Raw genomic sequence first — 19717 nt, 5'->3', positions numbered from 1 at the left:
GAGTGTGCGTGTGTGTGGAGTGGCGGGGTGTGTATGTTTGAGGGTTGGGGAAGGGTGGTTGCAGTAGATTAGCCAGGTTGGGATGATTGGGTTGAGGATTAGATGGATTCAGGAACAGACACGTCTGTTTACTCCTCAAAGGCGACCTATAATAGGCTGATTGGCAAGGCTGATTACACACACACATGCACATGCATGCACATGCACACACGCAGAGGCAAGCACACATATTCAAAACCTTGCATGATCATTAAGTTGTTGCCTTTATACCCAGCATCTCCTTTCCTAAATTTAGATGTAAAGTCTGCCTCCCCCTTCATCTCAGACACACTTCCCATTAGAATGGAGAGAGCTTGCAATCAGAGACAGTGTGTAACCAAACCCAGCACAGGCAGGTAAGGGGAGCCGCAGTTAGGCAAGTACCCCAAAGGCAGAGGTAGTGCTCTGGTTACCCGGCGCTATGGGAGCATACATGAGCATTGTCTCTACTCACTTCTATTTATGTGCAGGAGACAGAGGTGAAGAGCAGAGTTCCAAATGAGGTGAAGAAAAAGAGAAAGGCAGGATTAGATACCTTGCAGGTTAGAGAAAGGCAGAGAGGGAAAAGAAGAGGATGGGAAGAAAAATCGTCAGGGAGCGGTTTAAGATTACAAAGGGGAGCATCATTCATAGCTGGCTTGAGTTGTGATAGACAGCTTATGCTTTTAGACGATTGAAGCGGTCCTCCAGTTTTCTAGGGCCTCTGAGGATGTTCTCCATCCCTGCTTAAACTTGCTTTTCACAATCTAGAGTCTGAGGTACACAGAAAGGTAAAGCACAGTGTAAAGCTAGTTGATATGATTGATCCAAACATATTATAGGCAAAGAAGCCAAAGGGAGGAACAGACAACACCCAAGAGAAGTCAAGTCTTGGGGAACCAAATGATTGAGCCTTCGGGGTAAATAACAAGTCATGCAAGAACAGGGGTGAAGCTGTTCAGCTGGAGAGACGAGGGAAAGAGGGATATAGGCTTCACAAGGCGAGCTAAGCAGTCCAGAGCAAAATTAGTCCACAGAGAAAGAGGGGGCTGACACTGGACAGAAAAGAGATCAAGGCTGACTCAAGTCTCTGCTGCCTCTAACCTGATTAGGGAGAACAGGAGCGGTGAAGGAGCTGAGTTCGGAGACCCGATCAGCAGAAAGTTCAAGCCAGCAAGAAAAGAAGAAAAAAGAGAAGGAATTACAAGAGGGAGCCTGACGAAAGAAGCCTCTTAAATCTGGGAGCTGGAATTGGAGCCGCAGGAACTGCAGAGGGGAAGCCACAAAACCGCAGTAAGTAAATTAGGAGGCTGCGGCTGGAAAAATGTATAATGAAGTCATGGGCGGGGGAAAGAATTTGTGGTTTTCGGAGTGCTTTATGTACTACACCTTAATGAATTGATTTCCTGCTTTTACAGCATTTCCATTTCACCATTCACTTTGATGCTTCTCTTATTCTTCACAGCTTAAAAACCTCTCCTCTTTCTTCAGTCTAGTCAGACTTTTTCTTCTGTATCTCCTTTCCCCGGATTTTAACTTCTTATTTCTCTCTCCCAATTCTTGTCACATGTCTTTCCTTACTCTCTGGACTCAACATACCCAAAGGTGAAGATGCCTGCTAACGGAAACCATCCCTTGAAGTTACAGTTTGGTCTCATCAATCATGAGGGTCGTTACCTCACTGCAGAAAACTTTGGTTTCAAGGTAAACAGTGCAAGCTAATGAAACTGTTTTGGTGGTGGTACATGTCATCTGTAGACATAATGTATTTAAAGGACACCTTTTTGTGTCTCAGCTGAATGCATCAGCTCCAAGCCTAAAGAAGAAGCAGATATGGACTCTAGAGCAAGACTCCCAGGAGACCCAAGTTGTGTATTTACGCAGTCATCTGGGACGCTACTTGGCTTCTGACAAAGATGGCAAAGTCACCTGTGAGGCAGATGGCCATAACTCCGACTGCCGCTTCCTCATCATACCGCAGTCAGACGGCCGCTGGGCCCTCCAGTCTGAGCAATACCTCCGCTTCTTCGGTGGCTCTCGTGACTACCTGTCTTGTTTCGCTCAGATAATCACAGATGCCGAGCTTTGGGCAATGCACCTGGCTCTGCATCCGCAAGCCAACCTGCTGTCTGTCGCCCGTAAGCGCTATGCCCACCTCTCTACGGAGGATGGGGAAATCGCCGTGGACAGGAACATTCCATGGGGTGTTGAGGCGCTCCTGACTCTCGTCTACCTGAACGGGAAGTACTGCTTAAAGACCTGTGACAGCCGCTTCCTCAGCAGCGATGGAAAGCTGCTGAAAGAGAATGGGAGGGCCACAGCATACACACTGGAGCTGAAGTGTGGGAAGCTTGCCTTTAAAGACTGTGAGGGAAAATATTTGTCTCCCATGGGCCCCACAGGGACCCTGAGGTCAGGACGATGCTCCAAGCCAGGCAAAGATGAACTGTTTGACTTGGAGGAGAGCCACCCACAAGTGGTTTTGATAGCAGCTAATGGCCGTTATGTCTCCAACAGACAAGGTAAGAAAACACAGACCTATTTTTAAAATAGTTTCCTCTCTAAAATCCTTAGATTCATTGAATCTCTGCTCCAAGGTCATCTTGCTAGTCTTCTAGAAACTTTGCACAGACTCCCAACAAGCTGATTGAATGAACAAAGGCTGACCTTCAGTGCCTTTGCTGATGGTCAAGCAAGCTTTTGCTGACACATGCTGACCTGCTTACATTCATAAAGAAGCTGAAAATGATGATTGGTAAGGGGTGCATGGTAATTATGAGTAATACACTTTGCACTTATTATGCATAAGTTACAGTTAACAGATGCATCTTTCCATTAAAATAAGACAGATACGACTGATTCACAGTGTGGGCCTCGTGCAGAGCACCAGAGGGGAACGGCGGATTTTGGAATGGGACTTTGTCTTTGAGACAAAGTAATTACCCCTAAGTCCATTGGCTTCACCACCTGCCAACCAGCACTGGCATTAACTGAGAATGAGTCAGTATGCATGATGTTTGGCCAACTCTTTTATTTAAATGATATTGGAGGATTTTCCAGCATGATCGACCTTTTCAAGTTCACACCTCAACATCTCTGTCAGAGTTAAGTCCAGGCTTTAGTGATGTCAATCCAAAATTTTCACTTAAAATCAACTTTACATGATTTTGTAAATAATGATAATTTAATGCAAAGTTGGCATTTTAATGGACTTTCAATGCAACCTTTAGAGCAACTTTGCATTAAAAGTGTCATTATTTACCAAATGATAAAGACTTCTTCATGTTCATGACATGTTTATGACAGTGTCATGTCAGTGTCATGTCAGTGTCATGTCAGTCTTATGCACACCCTTCAAATAAAGTGTTACCATTAGTTTTATGCCACATGTAGGAAATTCATCCCTTACAACGCATTTCCATTTTGTCTTGGCAGTCCACTGAAAATTGTCCGGAAAATTCAAGGACATTATCAAGATGCTTTCTGGCTAATTTGTGATGGACCTGTATATTCTTTTTGGTCAACAGTGATTCTTGTCTTGGGGTGTAGTGGTTTTCTTTTTTACATATTTGTTAAAACTGTCACTATGTCGGGACACTATGGTATGAAACTGATAATCTGTGAAAAAAATCAAGCTCATCTTCCTTCTCCCAGTGCTCCCAGTTCTAACTAAAAATGACAAATAACAGTCAGGCGGAGAGTCTTAGCACTGTTAATCATGCTTGTGGTTGCTGCTCCACACCCCTCACTCCCTGCTTTCTGCTATGCTAAAGCGTCTTCCCAACAGCAGAGCCTGCCATGAATGCTAGGCTAGTTAGCAGAGCCACCCATGACGGCAGATAAACAGTTTTTCCTTGAACGGTGAGTTGTGGTATCACATTGTGCAGCGTGTACACAAGTTTGATTGACAGTACTAAGACCGTCACACTTACTCTGATTGGTTGTTTTGGTGGGAAACAGTGTATTTCTTCAGACAGAACATCTGTCTAGTACTGTTGTGACATGTTGACAATTTTAACAAGCAAGTAAAAAACATGTTTTTATAAAAGTTACATACTGCAGCTTTAAGTGATGCAACTGAGGCCACTCCTGAGAATATTTAGTAACCTACTGTTCTGTTTTCTCTATTTGTGGATGATGGCTTTTTATGTGGTTTATTGGAATCAACTTTGTAATCCTTAGATTGGGGCATGAAGTGTTGTTGATGGTTTCATGTTGTGTGACAGATTATATTGAAGTGGTTTTGTGATTGTACAGTTTGGCAGTAATCAGGCCTGAAGGTGACAAGTAAAACTGGGTATAGTGGACCAAGAAATTGAATTAATTACAGTTCATTTGTGATTAAAGCAACTGAGATTTTGTCATAAAATGGCCTCAACATAATAAATACATACGTTAATTGTTTTACATCTCTGCTATCTCGTATGCTTAAAATACATTTTGTATTTGTCCCAGTTCATTTAGCTCTCTGCTCTCAGTGATGCGGCTGCCTGTGTCTGTGTTGATATTGAATTATGTCTTTACTCTTCAGTCTTGTGATAGGGGAACTTCAGGCGTTATTTGATCTTGGTGTTAGGCATGACATCACGTCATTGTGCTGATGGACTCCTCGTTGACCCCAAAGTAGTTTCCTCTCAAAACCAAGGTTGAATTTGATCATTGTAAAAACCAGAGCAGTTCTAAATTAGAGTGTCACGTTTCATCTAGTTGAGTTGCCAGAGTCACTTGCCTAGAGTTTCAGTCGCCATGGTCAAAGGACCCATTGGTCTGATTTCAGAATGGATTTGGAGGTAGATTAGCATAGACCAATGGCGGTTGTCAGCACATTAGGTCATGTCAGCCATCACTAGGCAGATTCTAGTCTGCAAGCTCAAGTTGCTACAACCCTGGATGCTGTAACTGAATCTCTCCTTACTCATTGTTCCTGGTTAGCAATGGCCGCTCCGAGCAGGAACTAAATTGCTGGAAGTATGTAAACTGATTACCATTTGGTTTCATATAAAACAAACATTTGGGATACCATGCTATGTACATTTATGCATGCTGATTATTTTTGGCTACATGCTGCTCCTCATCCTGTTTTTTTTTTTTACTCTTTTAGCCCTCTCTATCCACAAACAAAAGCCTCATATTTTTTTCTGCAGCGCTCGCCCACTCACAATCATGCTATCCTGCTGAGACGAGTGGTGAGTTGTTTTGAATTATTGATGAAGTTGGCCCCCGTTCCTGGAGGGCGAGGGGGGTGGGTGGGGAATCTGCTTTCAGAAACCCAAGCTGCCTCTTACCTGCAGCCAGAACTTCCACCCCATGAGTCCGGCTCTAACCCGCTAATCTAACCTGCAAACAGTAAGGCTGACGGGTTTATTTGGCTTTTATTATACATTAAGAACTAAATGTGTATAATGAGATTTATACACATTATACACATTTGGAGGACAGTGCATTATACACATTTAGTCCACGTTATGGTCAAAATTCCTGTGTTAGTCCAAGAGGTTTATATCCAGCTTTAGCTAGTTTAGAGACAAAGCTAACACTAACGTTTACTTCTTAAAGGGGTAGTATTGCATAAAATCAACTTTTCTGAGCTTTAAATCATGATATGATGTTATGCCTTCATCAAAAACATACTTGAAATGTTACCTTGATTCTTTCATGAATGTTTGAGAAATTTTTGTATTTCCCATGGCAACCAATCAGCTGTGTAAAACACCTGGGTGGACCGAGCACCACTTTCAAGACGCAGCTCCTTCTTGGAGCTGCAGCTTCTGAACTTTCGCCTCTCAGAGTAGCAGTCCTCCACTCAGCTCCTTCAGACTAGCCACCAGCAATTAGCAAACATCTAAAGGAACTGTACACCTGCTGAGCTCTCTGTAAGACCGCTGGTAAAAACATTGTTAAAGGGTTAATGAGGAGCCATGTTGTGATGTCTTCCTGAAGGCGTAGCTTCAGAACGAACAGGAGTTTTTAAAGGGACAGAGGTCCAATTTCAAGGCTCTAAGTTACAAAGCCAAAGTTCTTATAAGTCATATTTGATAATTACAGCATTTTTATAACAACTGAAGGTAACATAGCTACTTGATCGTGCTATAAAATGGCACGATGTGACACACATACTGCTCCTTAAACTGAGACAGATGTTACCAATGAATCACACATCTTAGCTGTGGTTGCCAGGGAAGAAATTCACACCTCAACAGAAATTACTTCAAAAACACCAGTAAATCTATAAAAGCTGATTGAAAATATGATTCTGGATTAGGAAATTTTGAATTTTACAGCATGCACCCTCGACAGATCATGAAACTTTTGGGTTGATTGGACAAACGTTTTGTGCTTTGATTGATGAATAAAACATAAATTGTAAATAAATTATACAGCCTCCTCTTAGCTCTGATTGGTTGTTTTTTGTTGGGAGTGAAGCATTTCTTCAGATGACAATAGTAGCTCAGGGACGAGGTGGACGAGATCAATCTTTTCACAGATTAACTGTCTCATAACAGTTTTAGCAAATATCCATCCATCTATTTTCTTTACACCCTTGTCCCTTAGTGGGGTCAGGAGGGTTTGCTGGTGCCCATCTCCAGCTAACGTTCCGGGCGAGAGGCGGGGTTCACCCTGGACAGGTGGCCAGTCTGTCGCAGGGTTTTGCAAATATATAACATCATATTTTTGTAAAAGTGACATACTGTAGTATAGAAGTATAAAAGATGATTATTTTATGGATTCAGTGAGTCGGTATGTATTGTATGCAGTGTGTAATGTTTAGTCTCATGATCTTTCACTGGTCAGTCACAACTTTCTTGATAAACATTTCCACAAGAGTCAATGTAAAAATGACTAAAGCCAAGAAACAAGCTCTGTATTTTCCAAAACAATAGACTTTCTCCATCCATACACAAAGCCTAGGACAAAATGTGTTGGAAAAAGTACAAAAATAAACAAAGGAAAGTGTAGTCGTGATGGATGAAAAGCTGGGAGCTCATGGATAATAAGGGACGCTGGGATAGTGGCATCGGCTTACTATTAATAATTGATGTCAGAGCCGACTATCGTTGATGGATTAGTTAGGTCTGCCCCACTTCCAGACTTGTAGGTAGGACAACCTGAGGAAGGGGAGCTAGATCTGGGCTTCGATCAGAAATAAGACACTAGAACCTGTGTGTTATTCAGGAGCTCCTGGAAGTGCACTGATCCATTTGTTTCTCTCCTCCTTTGCTTTTTCTTGACCATCAAGTGTGTCAAAGATGCTCATCAACAATACCGTCAATAAATAATCATGCCAGCTCGGATTAGAGCACATCCAATCTCCCTTCCCCTCTTTTTTTGGCTTTCTTTTCCTTCTTCCTCCACCTTTCCTTCCACTGTCGGCTCTTGTCTCATCTGTCAGACAGCAACTATAAGGTCCCAGCTGAGCTCTGTCTGAAGATCATTTCTGGGTTGAATTAGTGTGAAATAGACATACGGAATAGGTAGACTAAGCATGACATTGAGCTGGGATGAGAGAGAATGGGAGTGATAGGCCCCCAGGCGTCGCTACGGAGTGGAAGGGCTTAAATTTATGCTTCAGATGCACTTAAGATCAATGATAATTTAACCAGCTGTACGACCTAATGATACCTAGTTTATCAAGTGTGAATAAGATGTGATTAAACCATCCCTGCAGCTCAGTGAGCGTGACATCTCTGTCGCGTATCATCCCCTCTCTTCTACCGGTTTATCTCTGCGGTCGCTTTTCAAATGCCCCAAAAGAATATTTCAAACAAATTGGATTAACACTGTCACGAACGAGCCGATGAAAGCTGAGCATCTAGTTTGGAGACTTTATACTGACAAAAGTCATCTGCAGCTCTTTTGCCTTTATATTTTGCTTGAAAGAAGTCAGACTTTTTCTCTCACCTGTTAAAGTGCTCTTCAGCTCACTGGGGTTTAGAATGCGGATTTGACTCATTTAGATTTAATAACAATCGCACAGCTTTCCCATGTTGTTTGATTATAAACAAACTAAAGGTTAACACATGATCTGGAACAACAGGGACAAGAACAAGAACAAAATTCCCACTGGCCAGGACATTCCATACTTCACAGGAACTATTTTGAAATCTTCACTGGTCAGTCCTACTGCAGAGTTTGTATAATAATGGCTGCACACCAAACAGGGAACGAGTTCTGACCAGGTAAATGTGACAAGAACAAACTGCAAGAACTCCCAAACTAGAGCTGCAAGAACACAATTTAAAGGGGAAGTATTAAGTGTTTTCTAGGCATATAGTGCCATTTTAGAGCACAATCAAGTAGCTATGTTAACTTCAGTTGTTATAAAAAATGCTGCATATACTAAATATAGCTTAAAAGAAATTTGACTTTTATATTTAATGCCCTAAAATTGGGCCTCTGCCTCTTTAAAATCTCCTGCCCTTTCTGAAACTCCGCCTTCAAGAAGTCACAAGGCTCTTCTATTAACCCTTTAACCCTCTGATGCATGAATTATGAATCCCTGAGTCAAGATTTTTTTTTTTTAAATGTGTTTTTACTCTTCTTGGGGCATAAAAAAAACAAACATGAACTTTTTTTTTCAAAAATTTAATTTTTTCAGGAAGTCACAGAAATGTCCACTACGGTGGACTACATGCGCTTCAGCACTCAACATAGAACAGTATGAACTTAATTGAAGAATACTTTAATCTGAGTTTGACCCCTTATTCCATTGTGGGCTTTGAAAAGCACTTGAACATACTTTCATACACTCTAACATTCTATAGCCCTTCTGTTTAGTCCAAACCAAAAGAACAATCTTCAACAAACACCTGCATCTCCAGAAATTCTCTTCTAACTTTTCTCCTAACTCATTTTCCTAACTCCTAGGCTACATAAAAATTGGCAAAGCATCCAGGGCACAGTGCCACATGGCACTGTTTGGAGATGTATTTGGTCTTCCTTGAGCATGCAGCATCGTGGCATCTGTTTGCATTTTTGACTTGGGTGAGTCCAGGCCAGTGATTTTCTGCGCTGAACCTGACTTCACTGGGTACTTTGGTCACTGCTCTGCACTTTGCTGAAGGTGGGGCTCCATTGGGTCTTCCTCTACTGTTTTGCTGAATGGAGTTAGAATTTATCAGTGCATGGGCCACAGAAGCTTTGAAGATAAGGAGATTCATATTTTCCAATCCAGACATCAGGTAGAGTCGCCAGGCATTTACAACAGTCACATCCAAAAAATGAAAGAACACTGATGTTCCATCGCTTGTTTCTACATCTGTGGGGATACATTGCCACACACTGGTCAACAAGATCCACCCCACCCATGTGTTGGTTATAAAGGGCCACTGAGTAGGGATGTTGCACACTGATCTTGGTTTGTTCTTTCTTCAGCCATCTTTGGGCCGTGTCTTCAGGGGACTGACCTGCACAGGTTGATGCCATGTGGATGACTGAGCTGTCAAGCCAACGTGTGACAGTGATGTTACTGTTTGTACAACAGAGCAGGCTCCTCTGCCTTCTTTTCTCAGTTGTTTTTCACTCTTAAGTTTCTGACTCGCTCCTTTCACTCTGTTTGCTCTGCGTGTACCTGTGCCATAGATGCCTAGGTATTTCAAGGCCTCAAGGAGTGGAATGCTGCAGAAGAAGTTGTCAAAAAACACCTTGTGGTTTTGGGGCTTTAATTGGCGCATCACTACATCTCCAGTCATTCCCAAACCACTGCTCTGACCTCTAATTGCTGAGCCCTGGTACACTTCAAATTTGTACATACACTGCTCAAAAAAATAAAGGGAACACTTAAACAACACAATATAACTCCAAGTAAATCAAACTTCTGTGAAGTCAAACTGTCCACTTAGGAAGCAACACTGATTGACAATCAATTTCCCCTGCTGTTGTGCAAATGGAATAGACAACAGATGGAAATTATTGGCAATTAGCAAGACACACTCAATAAAGGAGTGGTTCTGCAGGTGGGGACCTTCTGCTTTCACACTCGTGGTAGCATGAGACGGACTCTACAACCCACACAAGTGGCTCAGGTAGTGCAGGTCATCCAGGATGGCACATCAATGCGAGCTGTGGCAAGAAGGTTTGCTGTGTCTGTCAGCGTAGTGTCCAGAGGCTGGAGGCGCTACCAGGAGACAGGCCAGTACACCAGGAGACGTGGAGGAGGCCGTAGGAGGGCAACAACCCAGCAGCAGGACCGCTACCTCCACCTTTGTGCAAGAAGGAACAGGAGGAGCACTGCCAGAGCCCTGCAAAATGACCTCTAGCAGGCCACAAATGTGCATGTGTCTGCACAAACGGTTAGAAACCGACTCCATGAGGATGGTATGAGGGCCCGACGTCCACAGATGGGGGTTGTGCTCACAGCCCAACACCGTGCAGGACGCTTGGCATTTGCCAGAGAACACTAGGATTGGCAAATTTGCCACTGGCGCCTTGTGCTCTTCACAGATGAAAGCAGGTTCACACTGAGCACATGTGACAGAGTCTGGAGACGCCATGGAGAGTGGTCTGCTGCCTGCAACATCCTTCAGCAACTCAGAATTTGCTCATATCTGTTTACAGACATACCATCTGCAATTATTAAAAGACGAAGGTCATCCTCACTGGACCAGTACATCCTTGTCCAAGGATACTGAATGTGCCCCATGACCATGTTGAAAAATGTGCATTTCTTCGCTTGTCACTGCCAGATTTTCTTTCCCTTTCTGCAGCACATACATGTTGGTGTTATGCACTGTCTCATCAATGAGATCTAAGGGAAACAAATACCTAAAGAAATCAATTGGTTCTCTTCCATCAACATTTACCCTTCTTTCTCCTAGAAAAGGTGGCAGGTCTCCATCAAAGTTAGTCTTGAACTTTGCAGACATATTTGCGGGGTTGAGTGCAGACATGGCCCTTGTGAACATTTCTCTGAGTAGGTATCATGTGGACATTTTCCTCAGCTCCCTCATCTTGCTGACCTCCCTCTGCAACTTGTCCTTCATCATCCTGACTCTCATCATCTTGACTTTTAGCATTCTAACTGTCTGCATCTCCTTCATCATCCATATCTCCTATATTTCTAGTGTTCTCTGGTAGCCACACCTCATCACTGCTGTCACTATACTCATCATCAGAGGAGTCAGAGGGAATTTCCTTGACTATTCTATAGTGTTCCTTATTCTTTGCTGCACTTGTGGTCTAAAAGTATGAGAAAATTATAATTTTACTAAGAAATTATAAAAAAGTATATTTTTAAAACTAACTTATAGATATACTCAAAATGAATTAAATTACAAGCAAAACAGTTATAATGAAAGATAAATCAACTACATGACTTATGTTAAAAATATAGTCAGCAATGCATGATGTCCACTGTGTTGGACACATGGTTAATCACAATTTCCTACTTATGTGAAATAAAATTTTCCAAACTAAGTTAATAATATTGTTACTTAGATACTCCTACATGTCAGCATATATTTTTTACCTCTAGGATTCTCTTAGAATAGAAGGATTGAGAGGATATTCCAGGAGTGGTCATCGAGTGTGTCTGTCTGCCAGCCATCTTGGACTCCGATGACATTAACTTGTAGTTACAACAATTTGCCACTGAATTAACCTCAATGGAGGGGAGCAGTAGAGAGCATTCTAAGGATTGATATGCAATTCCACCATAGAAACCATTGCATTTAGGAAACAATGAATTTTAAACAGCTGTCCACTGTAGTGACCGCTACGCACCAGAGGGTAAACCATGTTTTTATCAGCGTTTGCCTGAGAAGTAGCTCCCATAATGCTAATTGCTGCTGGCTAGTCTGGAGGAGCGGAAACTCGGAAACCGCAGCTCAGAGGAAGAAACGTCTGAAGGCGGTGCTAAGCCAACCTAGGCGTTTTGCAAAGTTTAATGGTTGCCATGGAGATTAAAGGATTTCCCAAACATGCATGAAAAGAATCAAGGCAACACTCCAGTGGTTTTGTTTAGGGAATAACATTATAACATCATGTAAACCTCAAAAAAGTGGATTTTACATAATACTGCCCCTTGGAGAATGAATTCTGAAAGCACAGTGCAGTTATTGTGGAGTATTTTTTAAAATTTTACAACACAGCTACCTGCTACGAGAACTCAGAACAGTAGTACTCAATCAAACTTTCATGAGTTATTGCTTCAAATGTCAAATGTGCCTCTCACTTTTTGACATACAAAAACATTAGGATGGTGTCTAAAACTTAAAACTGATCACATAAGTTAATTCAGTTGATTATCCATATATTACAGTTGTATTTCACATTTGTTTTGGTTTTAATTCCCATTTAAGCCAGTTGACTCTAATGAAATACAACTGATTTGTAATGTATATAGTAGAAAGTAAAGCAAAGCACAAACCAGGAAAGGTTAAACCAGTTTTGACAAACTCTTACAATATGCAAACGGCTTTCTGGTAAAACTCTGCTAGGAAGACAGATTGATGAGTGACTGGTACGATAAGCATCAGCTATTCCATAATCAGGAAGTGAAGTTTCACCCAGCACTGGTTTCCCTGGAAGGTCTCCTCTCAGACTCAGACCTCGTTTATCTCGAAGACGTAGCTGACAAGAAAAGTGAAGTGTCTGTTTACCGGGGATTGTTGCGCCCACAGGACCGTGACGAGGAGACTCTATAGCCTGGGAACTGGGGAAGATGACGTCACAGAATGTGGTAACTCTGGTAGCAAAGGGGGGAAATGTCAAGCACCTGTTTGAAAAATAAATAAAAAAATAAAGTAAAAAAATCACCCCAGTTTCTTATTTTAATTTAAACAAGCTGAATAGATAATCAAAGCACAGCTGGTTGCTGCTGGAATTTAGAAAAGAAACAGTTCAAACCCACGAGTCTCTTCTTCGGACATCATTGGATTTTTACAACGTCTTCATTACAGTCTGCTATGTAACAACATTGTGTTGGATAATCACTGCAGCAAGGGACTTTTTGTCATAGTCAGCATGTTTAGCTCATTAGTTGTTTTTATTGCTCTCTAAATAAAGACTGGTTTCCAATACTGATGATTTATTGCGTCTACAGCAGTGTTTCTCAACCCTGGTCCTCACTGCCCCCCTGTCCTGCATGTTTTAGGTATTTCCCTTCTGCCACACACCTGAATTGTATCTCTGGGTGATTAACAGGCTTCTAGAGTACTTGATGGTCATGCAATCATTTGAATCAGCTGTTCTGGAATAGAGGCACATCTAAAACATGCAGAGCAGGGGGGCGGTGAGGACCAGGGTTGAGAAACACTGGTCTATAGTCAAAGAGTCCATCCAAAGCAAAGTCAGCATCATGCTGTCAGTGTTCACTGACTGTCTCAATTTCAGTTTTTTTGTTTTTTTTATTAATTCAAGTTTTCCTTCCATCAAAACTGTTGATTCAAGTTTGAATGATTTTCAAATTTCTGATTTGGTCTTGTTGTTATACTGATTTCATGTTGCCTTTTTCTATCTTCAATCATTGTGTTTTCATGATTTCATGATATTTTGTGTCTCGGTTTTTATTTAATCTTGTATTGTTTCCTAATCCTCGGGGCTGAGCTGACCTGACCACTGCTGTGCAGCACTTTGGTGGAGCTCCTGCTTGTTTAAACTGTTCTAGAAATAAAGAATTTAAACTTTGCCTAACTTCAAATTCTTTTGAAGGTAAGCAAAAGCAACTGACTGCAAATTTGTTTTGTTTTTTTTAATGTGTGACATCATCTTTCTAATGTTTGATCAGCTGTAGTTTTATTGCCGTATGGTTTAGGATTGGTTGCCAATTATTTGCTACGTTTGGCCCATACAATCCTCTGCTCATTTCCTGTTTTTGTCTTTATTCCTTTTTTTTTGTAAGGAAGGAGCGGGGATTGCTCTAAAGCTGATTATATCTCAGCCCCGCTGTGAAGAAAGCAGACATCCGGAGCTGCGGGCGGGGTAATGGCTCGGGATGGGGCTTTAGGGAGTCAGGGGTATGCAGGGAGACGCAGGGAGAAGGGGGGAGGGAACAGGTACAGCTAACAAGAACAGGAAGAGATAAGAGGCATGGAGATTAGCGTTGTTAAAGGATTAAGAAAATGTTTGGGGGATATTTTGAGATGCATCTAATTAAGGATTTGGCCCTCTGCAATCTGGTGGTGCGGCAAGCATTTATCCCAACCGAAGCAACAACCTGTTTGAGATGTTGGTTATCCTTACGGCTAAAACAGAAACCATGTGAAACACAGTTTGAAATGTTTAAGAGTAACTGGGAGAGCTGGTAGAAGAGCAGGTTTGATGGTAAAACTTCATGTTTCCTCCCTCACCAGGATGTCACACCGTGGATGGAAGGGTGTCAGAGTTTGTTTGTCGGAAACATCTGTGTTTATCCTCGATGTATAAGCAACGGAAAGGCAAAAAATAATTGCTTTCCAAGAGATTTGCTGAAAATATTTCAAAGGTGTGACTTTTCATCAGGTGTAAACAACAGGAACTGCTGTTTGTAATTGCTGCTACGCGCTAAAAAGAAACCTGCATCAAGTCAGGCTTATTTCTCCTCCACTGGCTCTTTTATTGTATTTACTTTCCATGTTTTTAATATTACCTCAGAAGTAACTCCTCATTTCTTTCTTTCTGACTATACTCTGACCCTTTCTGGGAGGGATAAGGGAGGAAGACGGAGTAATTAGCATTTTAATGTATTAAACTCTTTACTAGACCAATTTTTAATGTATGTATATTGTGTACCTTTTATAGATGTTTCCAGCTGTACGATTTTTAATGCTGTGTGGATGTGAATTAATGTGTGAGCAACAGACAACTTTAATTTCCCTACGGGATTAATAAAGTTTTACCTAACCTAACCTAACCTAATCTACTGAAAGTACCAACTGGCTTTGGTTCTATTCTGTTTCAGACCTGAGGTTCAGTCCAAAACCTAAAGCTGCAGTTATTGTGTTTTTTCTGTAAAGTTATTATTTTCTCATAATTCTTTTGTGCATTTCTGCAACCTTTATTCCCAGTTGCAGCTCTAGGTAACCTCACAGAGCATGAACCCCTTTTTGGTTGTTTCAAGCAGCTAGCACTTAGCTGCTTGAAAAATTAACAAATTTGGAGTTTAGGTTATTTATGAGCTAGTATGTTTAAATTTTGAGTCTTGTAAAGTTCAAGAACATCCACAACAGGTTTTCTGTGGGGTTAAAATCCCCAAACCCATTCCAAAAAAAATAAAGCTTTAAAATACAAAGTTGAATTTGGGTTTTAGACAATGAGAAGTGCCAGAGTCACTCTTCATTTACCGTAATTGAGTTCGATTTTTGAAAGCAGAGAACCCGAGATGAGTACGTCTAGGTCTTAAGTTATAAAATAGCTTATTTTTGCTCATTTTTATGTTGCTAACTACTAATGGTAATACCAGATGACAATAAGGCATTTCTCTCCATTTTGTATTCAAGTAGCATATTCAATACAGAAGTCGTACTGCACTATCTGTCTCTGTGTTCATCTAAAACGCGCTAATAAATAGTTTGTACCTGCAGCTTTTTTTTTTTCCTTCTAATTTTTCGTCGAGTTAACGGCGACATGCGTCTTTCCTGTGGCCCTCCCAGGAGTAAGCCTGGCCGCTAATCAAGAAGACGAAACTGACATGGAGACGTTTCAGATGGAGATCGACAGGGACACCAAGATGTGCACCTTCCGAACCAGCCAAGGTTTCTACTGGGCCCTGGTGGCTCACGGCGGCGTCCAGAGCATCGCCACACAAGTGTGAGCGAACGGCCGCGTGATGCGTTCAAATGTAGTCTCGATAAAACCCGCATAGGTTTTATTTTGCACTATTATTAGATGTGAGTGGGCGGGAAACACTAAAACATAGTTTCTGAGCAATTAATTATTTCTAATGTTAAAAATAAAGCCAGTTGGGGAATTATTTTACCTTAAGGTGAGGAAATGCAATGACCTCACCTCATCATAATGATGATGCTTTCATTATGAAAGCATCAGTCATATAAGCTTGGCATATAATCCTAAATTAATTTCTGCCGAAAAATTTACTTAGAAATTTTTGAGGGGGGGAAAAAATCGTGAGCTTGAAAAGTTGAACATCTGCGAGAGAAAAAAAAAACACCGATATTTTGAGATGAATTGCAAAAATTTTCTAGAAAAACTTGTGGAGCTCAAAAATGTCCTTTTTTTCCAGAAAATGTCTGAGATGAATCCCAGTTTATGAGTTTTTTTTAGCAACCTCCTTTTTTCTATCTATAGTGACCCTAATATGTTGTTTTATATAACTTTTTTTTTTACTATGAGAAATAATTAGAGGGATTTTTTTTTGCCGACAGATCTGCAAACACCATGTTTTCAGTGGAATGGCTTAGCCACAAGGTGGCGATAAAAGCAAGCAATGGCAAATACATCTGCACCAAGAAGAATGGCCAGTTACTGGCAGTCAGTGACACCATAGGTGACTACATCTCTCTTTCCTGCCGGATCTCCTCATCTCTAAACCCTCGTTGAGCCGACTTGTTTGGTTTTTCCTCCAGGTGAGGACGAGCAGCTCACTCTGAAACTGATCAACCGGCCCATGCTGATCCTGAGAGGGGACAACGGCTTCATCTGCCACCACAGGAACTCCAACACGCTGGACGCCAGCAGATCAGTCTACGACATCTTCACCCTGAAGTACAGCAGTGGAGCCTATCACATTAAAGGTCAAGTCCAGTTTAATACCATAACACATTCAGCAACAAGGCAGTGAAACGTGCTTTACATCGTTAAGACATCTTACAGTCATCAATTGTGAAACAAGCAATAAACATTACATTTTGTACATTTATTACTAATCAGAAGTGTCTCTAAACAAGTTGGGTTTTCAGCCTGGAACTCAGTGTTTTGGCTGTTTTTGCAGTTTTCTGGAAGTTTGTTGAAGATTAAGTGTAGCTTAAAAAACTGAATGTTGCTAATCTCCCCCACTCAGCTCCTTCAGACTAGCCTGCAGCAATTAGCAAAGAGCAAACATCTGGTTGAACTGCATCAGCTGAGCTCATTATAAGAGCTACTTCTCAGTGCAACGCTGGTTAAACATTGTTAAAGGGTTAATAGAGGAGCCATGTTATGATGACTTCCTGAAGGTGGTTTCAGAAAGAGCAGGAGTTTTTTAAAGAGACAGAGGTTCAATTTCAAAGTGATAAATTACAAAGTAAAAATTCTTTTAAGTCATGTTGTGATGATTTAAAATCACATGAGTTTAGATTTTTAACTCACAAATCATGTAGCCCAGGGCTCCAGTTTCAACAAGTTAAATTACAAAGTAAAAATTCTTTTAAGTCATATACAGTATAGCATTTTAATAACAACTGAAGGTGACATTGTTACTTGACGGTGCTGCAAAATGGCACCCTGTACCTGAAAAACACATAGTACTGGCCCTTTAAGCTCCCACGCAGCAGGTCACCGGTCTGCCCCTCACTGGTTCCTCTGTGCCGTTGCAGGTGTGGATGGGCGGTTCTGGTACGTGAACAGCGGCGGGCTGGTGTGTGCAGACGGCGAGGCTCCGGAGGATTTCACCCTGGAGCTCCTGGAGCGTGGCCGGCTTGCCATCAGAGGGAAAAACGGAAAATACCTACGCGGAGACCAGGGAGGGACGCTGAAGGGAGACGGACTGAGCCTCAGCAGCTCGGCTCTGTGGGAATTCTAGAGCGAACCAATACGAGACCCAACTGTTCTGCCAGGCTCGGAGATTCAGAGGAGAGTCTCTAAAGTTTCCTGGTGCTGAAGAAGGGGTTGGATGTTCAGCTGAAGAAGAGCTGGAGGAGAGACCATGCAGTATGATCAGCCAACAGAAGTATTTTCCAAGATCTGTAGCCTCAAAATTAGCCTGAATAAACATTAGTTTGGTGATTTTCTTTTAGATTGTTTTCCAGTAGATACTTGATGCAAGAAGAAATTCATGTCTGAAACTGTAGAAATAAAGGCATTCAGTCATAAGTGGAAATTTTCTCTTCTTTGCCTTCACTTTATGCTATTAAAATCGGGCGCTAACAGATGTAGAAGTTAATCATGGGTACAAAATAAATCTCAAACTAATTTAGGGATTAAGTGATGTATTTCAGGCTGGTGTGATCATAACAGACTCCAATGTTTTTTTTTCAGAACAAGAATCTATGAACACAAGAGCTTCTGTAATTTCTAAATTTCAAAAAATTGTTGCTGGGAAAACCCACTTATTGTATCAAACAGCAAGCTTCCAGGAGAACTTTGAATATTTGATCACCCAAATGGTAGTTCACGTTTAAATGGGTTTGCTTCCTGGCAAAGAACCAGCTTTTAAATCCAGTTCATCCATTTTTGATAAGGCTGAGGTTTGGGCCATATTAATAACCTGCGCTGTCCATTCCACGTGTGTTTATAGGCTTTTATTTCACGCTGAAGTTAAAGAATTTCAAATGGTCCTCCTTTATCATACCACCAAAATTCTGATCTGATTACAGAAAGTCCAAGACAAATTTACGATTGTGGAGTTTAAAATGCATCACTGGCCAAGTTTTCATTACAAATGCTCGCAAAACTTTGTTAATATTCCACTAATATAAAAAAAAACAACACAATTTTGCTATTTTGCCGTTTTCATTGAATATGAAACGCAATTCAAATCAGACGTGATTATCCTCCTACCACTTCCCCAGATAGCACAAAATGTTAAATCAACGTTGAAAAATAGTTAGAATCGTTGATTTTTGGTTGAAGTCGACAAATGATGGTGGATCAACCATCAAACAACCATCCAATCAAACCGTTGAAACTGTCATTGAATCAACGTTGTTTTGTGGTTGAAATCTGATGACTGAAATGCCGAGGTCGCATCAACGTCTGATCAATGTTGAATCAATGTCAGCTGTTTTGCTGAATTATGATCACAAAGGTTGAATTTATGATTGAGGTCAATGACAAAACTGGAGCAACCATCAAACAACCATTCAATTCTAGCCAATTAACTAACGTTGAAAATGTGTCATTGAATCAATTTTGTTTTATTGTCGATATCTATTGATTGAAATGCCAACATCGAATCCAGTGTGTTTCAGCACTGGTCCTCCAGGCACACTGCCCTGCAAGTTTTAGGCATTTCCCTAATTCAACACACATGATTTCAATTGACGTCTGATTAACGGGGTTTTGCTGAACTGAAAACACGCAGGTCAGTTTGCCTTGAGGACAAGGTTTGGGGAAGAACTCGTGGTCTAAATGTTCAATCAATGTAAGTTGTTTTTCACACCTCCCTTCCCCCTTAAATTTTCACATTTTATTTTGTTAAAGATTTTTTTGGCTCTAGTGGTCTTTATTTGATAGTTAATTGACAAGAAAGGGGGAAGTCATGCAGCAATGGTTGCCAAGGCTGGGAATTGTACCTGCGACAGCTGCATTAAGGACTAAGGCCTCCATATCTGGGTTGTGCTTAGCCAACCCCTGCGCCACCACAGCACACCCCATTTTAGGTGAGGGTTAGTCACATTTTTAACTTAAGCACTATGTGTTGACAACATTGAGTTGTGATTCTGTTCTGTACCCAGATTGCACATGATGCCAAATCAACATTGAATTAACATCTTTTGCCAACAAGCCAACAGCAAAGCAGCTGTGTGTTTGGGACATCTCACTTATGTAAATAGCAGGGGTGGACCGCTTCACTCCTTGTAGTAAGTCAGGGGTGTCCAAGGTCGGTCCTCGAGGACCGGCATCCTGC

At 41.4% G+C, this 19717-nt stretch overlaps 1 protein-coding gene across 2 annotated transcripts; it reads left to right on the top strand.

Moving 5' to 3' along the window:
* Positions 1-351: 351 nt before the first annotated feature.
* fscn2b (fascin actin-bundling protein 2b, retinal) lies at positions 352-17968 on the top strand. Of its 2 annotated transcripts, XM_008437823.3 has the most exons (7): positions 352-1311; positions 1624-1722; positions 1814-2540; positions 15585-15741; positions 16317-16438; positions 16518-16685; positions 17466-17968. In XM_008437823.3, the coding sequence occupies exons 2-7, from the start codon at positions 1630-1632 to the stop codon at positions 17669-17671; spliced, it is 1473 nt and encodes a 490-aa protein (XP_008436045.1). In that variant the 5' UTR covers positions 352-1311; positions 1624-1629; the 3' UTR covers positions 17672-17968. The 2 variants fall into 2 exon arrangements, with proteins under 2 accessions (XP_008436045.1, XP_081456629.1); XM_081600503.1 differs by lacking the exon at positions 352-1311 and having other exon boundaries at positions 1572-1722.
* The last annotated feature ends 1749 nt before the right edge of the window (positions 17969-19717 follow it).

This window comes from Poecilia reticulata, chromosome 19 (genome assembly GCF_904066995.2).
Source record: "Poecilia reticulata chromosome 19, P_reticulata-male-v2, whole genome shotgun sequence".
Classification (NCBI taxonomy): Eukaryota; Metazoa; Chordata; class Actinopteri; order Cyprinodontiformes; family Poeciliidae; genus Poecilia; species Poecilia reticulata.
This window is presented reverse-complemented; position numbering and strand designations above follow the sequence as displayed.

Bases quoted from the DNA above. Each gene is read 5' to 3' on its own strand.
- fscn2b (XM_008437823.3), top strand. From the start codon at position 1,630: ATGCCTGCTAACGGAAACCATCCCTTGAAGTTACAGTTTGGTCTCATC. The intron at 2,541-15,584 runs GTAAGAAAACAC...TGGCCCTCCCAG, and splicing joins TTATGTCTCCAACAGACAAG to GAGTAAGCCTGGCCGCTAAT. The intron at 15,742-16,316 runs GTGAGCGAACGG...TTTTGCCGACAG, and splicing joins CAGAGCATCGCCACACAAGT to ATCTGCAAACACCATGTTTT.